General features: G+C 44.7%; 1 protein-coding gene across 2 annotated transcripts in view; it reads left to right on the top strand.

Moving 5' to 3' along the window:
* Window positions 1-2,065: 2,065 nt before the first annotated feature.
* LOC123991634 (tripartite motif-containing protein 54-like) overlaps window positions 2,066-13,938 on the top strand; it is a 28,183-nt gene continuing 16,310 nt past the window's right edge. For both annotated transcript variants that reach the window (XR_006830828.1, XM_046293272.1), the window contains exons 1-3: window positions 2,066-2,409; window positions 3,333-3,508; window positions 10,307-10,484. Coding sequence is in view for 1 of the 2 variants with exons in the window: in XM_046293272.1 (XP_046149228.1) it covers window positions 2,239-2,409; window positions 3,333-3,508; window positions 10,307-10,484 (525 nt within the window). In the remaining variant the exon portion in view is untranslated. The remainder of the gene's footprint in view (window positions 2,410-3,332; window positions 3,509-10,306; window positions 10,485-13,938) is intronic.

Raw genomic sequence — 13,938 nt, 5'->3', positions numbered from 1 at the left:
ACAAAGTATATCTGTTCACAGAAGAACGCTATTCTTTCTCTGTTCTCTCTGGCAAAAGAACACCACTCGTTGGTGAAGATAAGATCTGCTGCCATGAGAAAAAGTACCAAACTGTCTTTATCAGGAATAGCTCAATTGTAGCCATTAGCCACAGTAGACACTAGCTACATTGTAAGCGGGTGGCTGCCTGTAGGCTACTCCAGTAAAAGAAATGCAACCAAGAGGTGGAGTAAAGTATGAATGGAGATTTGGCTGCGAATGGGTACGGTATGGTGTGTTTGGATTACTCTGCACAAAGCCTCCATGTCCTATAAAAGTCCCCTTAAGCTTATTAGCAGCTCGACCCATAGAGATGGATAGTGGACTCATTATGGATATAACCTGTTTTAGCGTTGTCATTGAAAAAAAATATATATTTGACCTTTATTTAACTAGGCAAGTCAGTTAAGAACAAATTCTTATTTTCAATGACGGCCTAGGAACAGTGGGTTAACTGCCTGTTCAGGGGCAGAACGACAGATTTGTACCTTGCCAGCTCTGTTACTAGCCCAACGCTCTAACCACTAGGCTACCCTGCCGCCCCCCTCATTGAGGGCTTCCAGCATTTTAAAGTAGTCAACTGGGTGGGGATTCCTATGAGTGAATAGCCTAGAGAATGATAGAGGCCTCTAGCAGTCAAAAGGTCGTTTTAGCATGGGGCAGCGCTGTTGAGGGCTTCCATCATGCTTCTGCCATTTTAAAGTAGTCAAAGTCAACTGGGTGGGGATTCCTATGGGGTGTAGCCTCAATGGAGCTGCGCATACTGTCACAGACACAATAATGGCACAGATACAAAGATGAGTCCTCTATCTCTATGGCTTAGCCTTACCTCAGCATTGACCTCAATTGTTAAGTAACCAGGAAGTTGGGGCCTCCTGAGTGGTGCAGTGGTCTAAGGCACTGCATCTCAGTGCTTGAGGCATCACTACAGACCTGGATTCGATGAGTTGGCGCACAATTGGCCCAGCATCGTCCGGGTTAGTGGAGGGTTTGGCTGGCCGGGATGTCCTTGTCCCATCATACTCTAGTGACTCCTTGTGGCGGGCCGGGTGACTGCAAGCAAACAGCGGTCGCCAGGTGTACAGTGTTTCCTCCGACACATTGGTGCAGCTGGCTCCGGGTTAAGCGAGCAGTGTGTCAAAAAGCAGTGCGGCTTGGCAGGGTCCTGTTTCTGAGGACACATGGCTCTCTCCCGAGTCCATACTGGGGTTGCGGAGATGGGACAAGACTGTAATTACCAATTGGGGAGAAAAAGTGGTAAAAAAAGTAACCAGGAAGTGGAGGATTGAGGGTCATGGGCCACTGGTCAGAAGGTGGGGGTCAGAGAAAGTATTTCTGGGTTGATTGGTTACTCAGCTGAGCCCTTTTCTTCTGGGCTCCAATTCCAGCTTCAGATCTTTTGAATATCCATCACTGATAATACTTTTTCATATAATGCACATTGAGCAGGTTGAAGTAGGACATTTTCAGATGACCATAATTCACATGGGCCTGCTATTCCCTAGGGTATCTATTGATAATAACATACCGGTAGGATGCCTTATAGTTGTTGCCCATTGCTCAAGTAATGGTTTTGACTAATTTACTAGTAGCACAACATCATGTAGTGTGGAGTGGAGTCGTGTTTGTTGTGATGCCAATAGCAGTGAGTGACCGCCTCCGGACTTGCCTGCGTTAAGCAGGGATTAGATTGGTGTTGTGTTACTGACGTTATGTTACATTTTTAGTGCCTCGTCATCGGCACCAGCTATCCCTCTCATGCCCAGTGACTCAGGGGCCTCTAATACACCCCCACCCTACTGAATATTACAGTGTGTGTGTTTGTGCCTGCACGGGCCTGCCTGTCTGTCCTCCAATCAGTTTACTGCAGACATAAAAATGGACAGAGGAATCTCTCTCCCAACACACCCCTGGTTTGTGCTGTGGGTCTGGGGTTAGGAATCCCATGGTCCAGAGTGGCATGCAATTTGGATAGTAACCTGACCCATAACAAACAATGGCTAAATATATTTCCATGGCAGGGAGGGTCTTTACGCTGGAGGAGAGACAGGCAGAGAGATCGAGGGATAGAGTGATAGAGGGACAGAAAGATCGAGAAGAGAGACACAGGAAGGTTCCCAGTCCTTTATTCTTGAAGGCTTCATAGAGCGTCAGACCTTCAGAGACCTTCACAGTGTCAGTTTCAGACCAGTGTTTGGGATGAACTTTGCACTGGGCTACAAACCTGGGCAACTCGGGGAGTCTAACACCATGGATAACTTGGAGAAGCAGCTCATCTGCCCCATCTGCCTGGAGATGTTCACCAAGCCTGTGGTCATACTGCCCTGCCAGCACAACCTCTGCAGGAAGTGTGCCAATGACGTCTTCCAGGTAAGAGGGGAGGCCATGTATGGTCAGTTAGTGGTCCAGCATTGATCTGTGATTTTGGAGCCATGATTCAAGTTTTTACAGGTGCTGAGAGGAGTACATGTTTTATGGGGTGGCAGGTAGCTAGCAGTTAAGATCATTGGGCCAGCCTTCCGACCATCCTCTCAAGAAAAGAATTGGCCTGCTGCTGAAAGTAATTGGGGACCCCTGCATATATCTTTGGTCCTGTTGAAACCCTCAGGTCACTGTTTGATCTGGAGGAGCCTTTCAGATATGGGAGACTCCAACAGCTGCCTCAGTCCTTTAGGAGAGGATGTAACATGGTCTGCCTTTCAGGCCCAGGCCATTAGTAGAGAGTGGAAACAGTATTCCAATGGTCTACTTATCACAGAGCATGACAGGATACATTAGATGTATTTATGGAAGTTGGTGTGAACCATTTAGCCTTCCTCAATATTCATAGCAGTCTATAGTGTCAAGCCTTCTTCCCTTTATGTTGAGGTCTTTATCATAAAGTTTTGACTGTGGAGGCTCAATATTTAGTGGTGGGTGGATGGATCAGTGGCTCTGTAGATCAACTTTAGTTTCTGTGTGAAAGGTCCCTCACACTGACTGACTTGAACATTTGTTTTGGGTCCATCCTGGTTAAAGTATCTAACAAGGTTAGTCTTCTTGATATCTTGTCACCTTTAGGACCTTTAAGAGGTATGTAGTAACTCAGTGTTTAGGTCTGTACCCAGTCTTAAGCACTGCACAGTGCAGTATCATATTTTGATTTCCTCTTGAGTAGACAACATGTTTGTGTCAAACAGCTGTTGTCCATATCCTCCCTTAACCCTTCAACACCCCCAGTGAGAGTGATGCTCTACCATTTGACTCCACTACCCCCTCTCCTCCTCATCCCTCCCCCCCCCCTCCCCTCCCAGGCTGCCAACCCCCTGTGGCAGTCTCGGGGGTCCAAGTCCATGTCCACAAGGGGTCGTTTCCGCTGCCCATCATGTCGTCATGAGGCAGTGTTGGACCGCCATGGTGTGTATGGCCTACAGAGGAACCTGCTAGTAGAGAACATCATAGACATCTACAAACAAGAAGAGTCCAGCAGGTCAGTGGTGTGTGTGTGTCTGGGTCTGTGAGGGGTACGTGACTGGCTTCTGTAAGCATCCACTAGAACCAGAATGCTCACCAAATGTCAACGTTATCCATACAGTTTTGCCATTGAACACACACTTCTGCGGTGCTGACCTCTGTTGACATAAGGACATGGCATGTCAACAAAAGCCAAGGGGTGTAGTACTGCTACAACCCTATGTGAACTCAGCCATGAAATATTGCTTCCAGTTTCACCTCTCATGCAACAGGCCCTAGGCAGTCAGTGGTGCAAAGACAGAGGCATCTGATTTTACTCTAATGGTGTCACTAGCGCATCTGTGTGTGTTCATCAGCTGCGTCATGTTAACAAACCAGGAATATAGAAACATCAGTCTCTGGCGGTGTCCTCCATATTGTTGCTGTAACGAGCACACTTTATCCCTGCCTCGATGGAGCGGTAAACAGGAGAACCATTCTCTTGTGGCATTGACACAGATACAGACGTGTGTATCTGGGGGTTGGTTGTGAGTACCATAGATCAAATCAAATCACATTTTATTGGTCACATACACGTTTTTAGCAGATGTTATTGCGGGTGTAGTGAAACGCTTGTCCTTCTAGCTCCGACAGTGCAGTAATACAGTTGGAAGTCGGAAGTTTACATACACTTAGGTTGGAGTCATTAAAACTCGTTTTCAATCACTCCACACATTTCTTGTTAACAAGCTATAGTTTTGGCAAGTCGGTTGCGACATCTACTTTGTGCATGACACAAGTAATTTTTCCAACAATTGTTTACAGACAGATTATTTCGCTTATAATCCACTGTATCACAATTCCAGTGGGTCAGAAGTGTACATACACTAAATTGACTGTGCCTTTAAACAGCTTGGAAAATTCCAGAAAATGATGTCCTGGCTTTACAAGCTTCTGATAGGCAAGTTGACGTCAATTGGAGGTATACCTGTGGATGTATTTCAAGGCCTACCTTCAAACTCAGTGCCTCTTTGCTTGACATCATGGCAAAATTTTAAAAAATCAGCCAAGACCTCAGAAAAAATCTGTAGACCACCACAAGTCTGGTTCATCCTTGGGAGCAATTTCCAAACGACTGAAAGTACCACGTTCATCTGTACAAACAATAGTACGCAAGTATAAACACCATGGGACCACTCAGCCGTCATACCACTCAGGAAGGAGATGCGTTCTGTCTCCTAGAGAAAAACATACTTTTGTGTGAAAAATGCAAATCAATTCCAGAACAACAGCAAAGGACCTTGTGAAGATGCTGGAGGAAACAGATACAAAAGTATCTTTATCCACAGTAAAACAAGTCCTGTATCGACATAACCTGAAAGGCCCCTCAGCAAGGAAGAAGCCACTGCTCCAAAACTGCCATAAAAATGTAAGACTACAGTTTCCAACTGCACATGAGGACAAAGATCGTACTTTTTGGAGAAATGTCCTCTGGTCTGATGAAACAAAAATAGAAATGTTGGCCATAATGACCATCGTTATGTTTGGAGGAAAAAGGGGGACGCTTGCAAGCCGAAGAACACCATCCCAACCGTGAAGCATTGGGGTGGCAGCATCATGTTGTGGGGGTTCTTTGCTGCAGGAGGGACTTGTGCACTTCACAAAATAGATGGCAACATGATGTAGGAAAATTATGTGGATATATTGAAGCAACATCTCAAGACATCAGTCAGGAAGTTACAGCAAATGGGTCTTCCAAATGGACAACGACCCCAAGCATACTTCCAAAGTTGTGGCAAAATGGCTTAAGGACAAAATCAAGGAATTGGAGTGGTCAACACAAAGCCCTGATCTCAATTCTATAGAACATTTGTGGGCAGAACTGAAAAAATGTGTGCGAGCAGGGAGGCCTACAAACCTGACTCTGTTTCCCTAGCTCTGTCAGGAGGAATGGGCCAAAATTACCAAACTTATTGTGGGAAGCTTGTGGAAGGCTACCTGAAACGTTTGACCCGAGTTAAACAATTTAAGGGCAATGCTACCAAATACTAATTGAGTGTATGTAAACTTCTGACCCACTGGGAATGTGATGAAAGAAATAAAAGCTTAAATAAATCATTCTCTCACTATTATTCTGACATTTCACATTCTTAAAAGAAACGTGGTGATCCTAACTGACCTAAGACAGGGAATTTTTACTAGGATTGAATGTCAGGAATTGTGAAGAACTGAGTTTAAATGTGTTTGGCTAAGGTGTATGTAAACTTCCGACTTCAACTGTATCTAACAAGTAATATCTAACAATTACACAACATATACCCAATACACACAAATCTAGTAAAGGAATGTAATTAATAATTTAAAAATATATGGACGAGCAATGTCAGAGAGGCATATACAGTGAGGCAAAAAAGTATTTAGTCAGCCACCAATTGTGCAAGTTCTCCCACTTAAAAAGATGAGAGAGGCCTGTAATTTTCATCATAGGTACACTTCAACTATGACAGACAAAATGAGAAAGAAAATCCAGAAAATCACATTGTAGGAATTTTAATTAATTTATTTGCAAATTATGGTGGAAAATAAGTATTTGGTCACCTACAAACAAGCAAGATTTCTGGCTCTCACAGACCTGTAACTTCTTCTTTAAGAGGCACCTCTGTCCTCCACTCGTTACCTGTATTAAGGGCACCTGTTTGAACTTGTTATCAGTATAAAAGACACCTGTCCATAACCTCAAACAGTCACACTCCAAACTCCACTATGGCCAAGACCAAAGAGCTGTCAAAGGACACCAGAAACAAAATTGTAGACCTGCACCAGGCTGGGAAGACTGAATCTGCAATAGGTAAGCAGCTTGGTTTGAAGAAATCAACTGTGGGTGCAATTATTAGGAAATGGAAGACATACAAGCCACTGACAATCTCCCTCGGTCTGGGGCTCCACGCAAGATCTCACCCTGTGGGGTCAAAATGATCACAAGAACGGTGAGCAAAAATCCCAGAACCACACGGGGGGACCTAGTGAATGACCTGCAGAGAGCTGGGACCAAAGTAACAAAGCCTACCATCAGTAACACATTACGCCGCCAGGGACTCAAATCCTGCAGTGCCAGACGTGTCCCCCTGCCTAAGCAAGTACATGTCCAGGCCCGTCTGAAGTTTGCTAGAGAGCATTTGGATGATCCAGAAGAAGATTGGGAGAATGTCATATGGTCAGATGAAACCAAAATATAACTTTTTGGTAAAAACTCAACTCGTCGTGTTTGGAGGAAAAATAATGCTGAGTTGCATCCAAAGAACACCATACCTACTGTGAAGCATGGGGGTGGAAACATCATGCATTGGGGCTGTTTTTCTGCAAAGGGACCAGGACGACTGATCCGTGTAAAGGAAAGAATAAATGGGGCCATGTATCGTGAGATTTTGAGTGAAAACCTCCTTCCATCATCAAGGGCATTGAAGATGAAACGTGGCTGGGTCTTTCAGCATGACAATGATCCCAAACACACCGCCCGGGCAACGAAGGAGTGGCTGCGTAGATTTGTGTGTATTGTGTGTATTTCAAGGTCCTGAAGTGGCCTAGCCAGTCTCCAGATCTCAACCCCATAGAAAATCTTTGGAGGGAGTTGAAAGTCCGTGTTGCCCAGCAACAGCCCCAAAACATCACTGCTCTAGAGGAGATCTGCATGGAGGAATGGGCCAAAATACCAGTAACAGTGTGTGAAAAACTTGTGAAGACTTACAGAAAACGTTTGACGTCTGTCATTGCCAACAAAGGGTATACAACAAAGTATTGAGATAAAGTTTTGTTATTGACCAAATACTTATTTTCCAGCATAATTTGGAAATAAATTCATAAAAAAATCCTACAATGTGATTTTTCTGGATTTTTTTTCTTCTAATTTTGTCTGTCATAGTTGAAGTGTACCTATGTGTAACGGCGTTCGTCTGTTGAAGGAGAAGTGGACCAAAATGCAGCGTGGTGGTTACTCATGTTCTTTAATGAAGAATCGCGATACATGAAATAACTTATAAATATACAAAAAACAACAAACGGAACGTGAACCTATTCAGCCTGTCTGGTGAACAACTACACAGAGACAGGAACAATCACCCACGAAATACACAGTGAAACCCCGGCTACCTAAATATGGTTCCCAATCAGAGACAACGAGAATCACCTGACTCTGATTGAGAACCGCCTCAGGCAGCCAAACCTATGCTACCCCCTACTCAGCCGCAATCCCAATGCCTACAAAAACCCCAATACGAAACACAACAAAATAAACCCATGTCACACCCTGGCCTGACCAAATATATAACGAAAACACAAAATACTATGACCAAGGCGTGACACTATGATGAAAATTACAGGCCTCTCATCTTTTTAAGTGGGAGAACTTACACAATTGGTGGCTGACTACATACTTTTTTGCCCCACTGTAATAAGATACAGTAGAAGACTATAGGATACAGTATATACATATGAGATGGGTAATGCAAGATATGTAGACATTATTAAAGGGACTAGTATTCCATTTATTGAAGTGACCAGTGATTTCAAGTCTATGTATATAGGCAGCAGCCTCTATGTGCTATTGATGGCTATTTAACAGTATGATGGACTTGAGATAGAAGCTGTTTTTCAGTCTCTCTGTCCGAGATTTGATGCATCAATACTGACCACACCTTTTGGATAATAGCGGAGTGAACAGGCAGTGGCCCAGTTGGTTGTTGTCCTTGATGATCTTTTTGGCCTTCCTGTGACATCGGGTGCTGTAGGTGTCCTGGAGGTCAGGTAGTTTGCCCCTGGTGATGCGTTGGGCAGATCGTATCACCCTCTGGAAGGCCCTGGGGTTGTGGGTGGTGCAGTTGCCATACCAAGTGGTGATACAGCCCGACAGCATGCTCTCGATTGTGCATATGTAGAAGTTTATGAGGGTTTTAGGTGACAAGCCAAATTTCTTCAGCCTCCTGAAGTTGAAGAGACGCTGTTGCGCCTTCTTCACCACACTGTCTGTGTTAATGGACCATTTCAGTTTTTCAGTGATGTGTACACCAAGGAACTTGAAGCTTTCCACCTTCTCCACTGTGGTCCCGTCGATGTAGATAGAGGCGTGCTCCCTCTGCCGTTTCCTGAAGTCCACAATCATCTCCTTTGCTTTGTTAACGTTGAGTAGAGATTATTTTTCTGGCACCACACTCCCAGAGCCCTCACCTCCTCCCTGTAGCCTGTCTCGTCATTGTTGGTAATCATGCCTACTACTGTTGTGTCATCTGCAAACTTGATGATTGAGTTAGAGGCGTGCTTGGCCACACAGTCATGGGTGAACAGGGAGTGCAGGAGGGGACTGAGCACGCACCCTTGTGGGGCCCCAGTGTTGAGGATCAGCGAGGTGTTGTTTCCTACCTTCACCACCTCGGGGTGGCCCATTAGGAAGTCCAGGACCCAGTTACACAGGGCGGGGTTCAGTCCCAGGGCCTCGAGCTTAATGATGTGCTTGGAGGGTTCTATGGTGTTGAATGCTGAGCTATAGTCAATGAACAGCAGTCTTACATATGTATTGTCTAGATGGGATAGGGCAGTGTGATGGCGATTGCATTGTCTATGGATCTATTGGGGCGGTAAGCAAATTGAAGTGGGTCTAGAGTAACAGGTAAGGTAGAGGTGATATGATCCTTGACTAGTCTCTCCTAGCACTTCATGATGACAGAAGTGAGTGCTACGGGGCGATAGTCATTTAGTTCAGTTACCTTTCTTGGGTACAGGAACAATGGTGGCCATCTTGAAGCATGTGGGGACAGCAGACTGGGATAGGGAGAGATTTAATATGTCCGTAAACAAACCAGCCAGCTGGTCTGCGCATGCTCTGAGGATGTGGCTAGGGATGCCGTCTGGGCCGGCAGCCTTGCGAGGATTAACACGCTTAAATACCTTAATCACATTGGCCACGGAGAAGGAGAACCCACAGCCCCTGGTAACAGGCCGTGTCGGTGGCACTGGGTTATCCTAGTGAATATCTGATATTTTTCACTATATCATGTGGTGCACAGGTTAAATTGGGAATTTGAAGGTGGGGGAGCCCTATTTAGAGGGGTTAGGGTAAGAGTTAAGCCAGGGTTGAACGTAAGACCAGGATTGAACGTAAGGTCAGGGTTGAACGTAAGGCCAGGGTTGAATGTAAGGCTATGGTTGAACGTAAGGCCAGGGTTGAACGTAAGGCCAGGATTGAACGTAAGGCCAGGATTGAACGTAAGGCCAGGATTGAACGTAAGGCCAGGGTTGAATGTAAGGCCAGGATTGAACGTAAGGCCAGGTTTGAATGTAAGGCTATGGTTGAACGTAAGGCCAGGAACTTTTATCATTCTCATTTTATATAGAAGGCCACTGGGTGGCAGTCTTTTCCAGTGTTGATATCATTTAGAAACCTGTAGCAGCAATATCACAGCTTGTTCAGGTCTTGTCTTGACACAATAAAGATGAAAGATTATATTGTTACATCAAGGGAAGTGTTTTTGGTTCTCTAACACCGATTTGAGCTATATGATCAATCTTTCTAGTTTCCCTCAACATGATATTCCTCGATGCCTTTTAGCAAATGTGTAAATTGTTCTATATCTATGTGTCAGCTATTCCTCTAGAGAAAATATGAATGGTCAATAGTAGTACAATTCCCCCAATGCCTTCTGGGTTATCTGAAGCCTTGAGAGCTGCTCCCATTTCCTGTTCCATTGACAGAAGAGCCAAATAAAGTGTGTGTGCATATGCACATTGGTGTGTGCTTGTGTGTGTGTTTCTAAGAGGCTGTCCCTTTACTTCTGTGTCCCTGCAGGCCCCTGAACCCCACCAAGGTGGAGCAGCAGCAGCTGATGTGTGAGGAGCATGACGAGGAGAAGATCAACATCTACTGCCTGAGCTGTGAGACGCCCACCTGCTCAATGTGTAAAGTGTTTGGCCAGCACAAGGACTGTGAGGTGGCCCCCCTGCAGAATGTCTACAAGAGACAGAAGGTAATGGAGTACCATGAGTCAAGACCAAGGGTCTGATTGTGATGTCACTCAATATCTCTATTGTCTGTCTTCCTTTCTGGTAGTCTGTGTCTGTCTGTTATATCATCCTTATACTGAAAAGTAATTATCCAATATAACACCTTACGTATAGTCACTGTCTGTATTCATTATGTCCCCCAGAGAGAGATTTGAATGTTATTTAAAGTGTAGAGCCAGTGTGTAAATGTGATCTGCCTTATCTAAAGAGTGAGTGAGTGAGTGAGTGAGTGAGTGAGTGAGTGAGTGAGTGAGTGAGTGAGTGAGTGAGTGAGTGAGTGAGTGAGTGAGTGAGTGAGTGAGTGTGTGTGTGTGTGTGTGTGTGTGTGTGTGTGTGTGTGTGTGTGTGTGTGTGTGTGTGTGTGTGTGTGTGTGTGTGTGTGTGTGTGTGTGTGTGTGTGTGTGGTTTGTCTTTGAGTGCTAAGTGTATTGACAGCAGACAGATGTGTTGAGTTGTGGCTACACTGCAGGGTTTCATCTCACCGCACACACAAAAACACACACACACACATGACCCTGTCAACCTGCTGGCACGACGACAACTAAGATTGTGTACACAGTGCATTCGGAAAGTATTCAGACCCCTTGACTTTTTCCACATCTTCTTACGTTACAGTCTTATTCTAAAATGGATTAATAGTTTTTTCCCCTCATCGATCTACACACAATACCCCATAATGACAAATCAAAAACAGGTTTCTAAACATTCTTGCAAAATTATTAAAAATAAAAAACTTAAATATCACATATACAAAAGTATTCAGACCATTTACTCAGTACTTTGTTGAAGCACCTGTGGCACCTCGAGTCTTCTTCTCCCATTCTTCTCTGCAGATCCTGTCAAGCTCTGTCAGGTTGGCTCTGTCTCTGCACAGCTATTTTCAGGTCTGTCCAGAGATGTTCGATCGGGTTCAAGTCCAGGCTCTGGCTGGGCCCCTCAAGGACATTCAGAGACTTGTCCCGAAGCCACTCCTGCGTTGTCTTGGCTGTTTGTTTAGGATTGCTGTCCTGTTGGAAGGTGAACCTGGATCAAGGATCTCTCTATACTTTGCTCCGTTTATCTTTCAATTCTGACTAGACTCCCAGTCCCAGTCCCAGTCTCCCAGTCCCTGCCACTGAAAAACATCCCCATAGCATAATGCTGCTACCACCATGCTTCACTGTAGTGGTCGGTTTCCTACAGACGTGACACTTGGCATTCAGGCCAAATAGTTCAATCTCTGTTTTATCAGACCAGAGAATCTTGTTTCTCATAGTCTGCGAGTCATTTAGATGCCTTTTGGCAAACTCCAAGCGGGCTTTCATGTTCCTTTTACTGTGTAGTGGCTTCCGTCTGGCCACTCTACCATAAAGACCTGATTAGTGGAGTGCTGCATAGATGGTTGTCCTTTTTGAAGGTTCTTCCATCTCCACAGAGGTACTCTGGAGCTCTGTCAGAGTGACCATTGGGATCTCGGGGACCTCCCTGACCAAGGCCCGTCTCCCCCGATTGCTCAGTTTGGCCAGGCGGCCAGCTCTAGGAAGAGTCTTGGTGGTTCCAAACTTCTTCCATTTAAGAATGATGGAGGCCACTGTGTTCTTGGGGACCTTCAATACTGCAGACATTTTTTGGTACCCTTCCCCAGATCTGTGCCTCGACACAATCCTGTCTCGGAGCTCTACGGACAATTCCTTCGACCTCATGGCTAGGTTTTTGCTCTGACATGCACTGTCAACTGTAGGACCTTATATAGACAGCTATGTGCCTTTCCAAATCATGTCCAATCAATTGAATTTACCACAGGTGGATTCCAATCAAGTTGTAAAAACATCTCAAAGATCATCAATGGAAACAGGATGCACCTGAGCTCAATTTCGAGTCTCATAGCAAAGGGTCTGAATACTTATGTATAGATAAGGTTTTTATGTTTTTTATTTTTAAAAACCTGTTTTCGCTTTGTCATTAGGGGATATTGTGTGTACATTGATGCAGATTTGTTTTATTTAATCGATTTTAGAATAAGGCTGTAACATAACAAAATGTGAAAAAGTCGAGGGATCTGAATACTTTCTAATTTTGTATTTATTTTTTTTATTTCACCTTTATTTAACCAGGTAGGCAAGTTGAAAACAAGTTCTCATTTACAATTGCGACCTTGCCAAGATAAAGCAAAGCAGTTCGACACATACAACGACACAGAGTTTCACATGGAGTAAAAAAAACATACAGTCAATAATACAATAGAAACAAGTCTATATGCGATGTGAGCAAATGAGGTGAGATAAGGGAGGTAAAGGCAAAAAAAAAGGCCATGGTGGCAAAGTAAATACAATATAGTAAGTAAAACACTGGAATGGTAGATTTGCAGTGGAAGAATGTGCAAAGTAGAAATAAAAATAATGGGGTGCAAAGGAGCAAAATAAATACAGTAGGGAAAGAGGTAGTTGTTTGAGCTAAATTATAGGTGGGCTATGTACAGGTGCAGTAATCTGTGAGCTGCTCTGACAGCTGGTGCTTAAAGCTAGCGAGGGAGATAAGTGTTTCCAGTTTCAGAGATTTTTGTAGTTTGTTCCAGTCGTTGGCAGCAGAGAACTGGAAGGAGAGGCGGCCAAAGAAATAATTGGTTTTGGGGGTGACCAGAGAGATATACCTGCTGGAGCGCGTGCTACAGGTGGGTGATGCTATGGTGACCAGCGAGCTGAGATAAGGGGGGACTTTACCTAACAGGGTTTTGTAGATGACATGGAGCCAGTGGGTTTGGCTATGAGTATGAAGCTAGGGCCAGCCAACGAGAGCGTACAGGTCGCAATGGTGGGTAGTATATGGGGCTTTGGTGACAAAACGGATGGCACGGTGATAGACTGCATCCAATTTGTTGAGTAGGTTATTGGAGGCTATTTTGTAAATGACATCGCCGAAGTTGAGGATTGGTAGGATGGTCAGTTTTACAAGGGTATGTTTGGCAGCATGAGTGAAGGATGCTTTATTGCGAAATAGGAAGACAATTCTAGATTTAACTTTGGATTGGAGATGTTTGATGAGGATCTGGAAGGAGAGTTTACAGTCTAACCAGACACCTAGGTATTTGTAGTTGTCCACGTATTCTAAGTCAGAGCCGTCCAGAGTAGTGATGTTGGACAGGCGGGCAGGTGCAGGTAGCGATTGGTTGAAGAGCATGCATTTAGTTTTACTTGTATTTAAGAGCAATTGAAGGCCACGGAAGGAGAGTTGTATGGCATTGAAGCTTGCCTGGAGGGTTGTTAACACAGTGGCCAAAGAAGGGCCAGAAGTATACAGAATGGTGTCATCTGCGTGGATCAGAGACTCACCAGCAGCAAGAGCGACATCATTGATGTATACAGAGAAGAGAGTCTGTCCAATAATTGAACCCTGTGGCACCCCTATAGAGACTGCCAGAGGTCCGGACAGCAGACCCTC

The sequence above is a fragment of the Oncorhynchus gorbuscha genome, linkage group LG12 (genome assembly GCF_021184085.1).
Source record: "Oncorhynchus gorbuscha isolate QuinsamMale2020 ecotype Even-year linkage group LG12, OgorEven_v1.0, whole genome shotgun sequence".
Taxonomy (NCBI): domain Eukaryota; kingdom Metazoa; phylum Chordata; class Actinopteri; order Salmoniformes; family Salmonidae; genus Oncorhynchus; species Oncorhynchus gorbuscha.
Note: the sequence above shows the minus strand (reverse complement) of the source record. Positions and strands in the feature narration are given on the sequence as shown.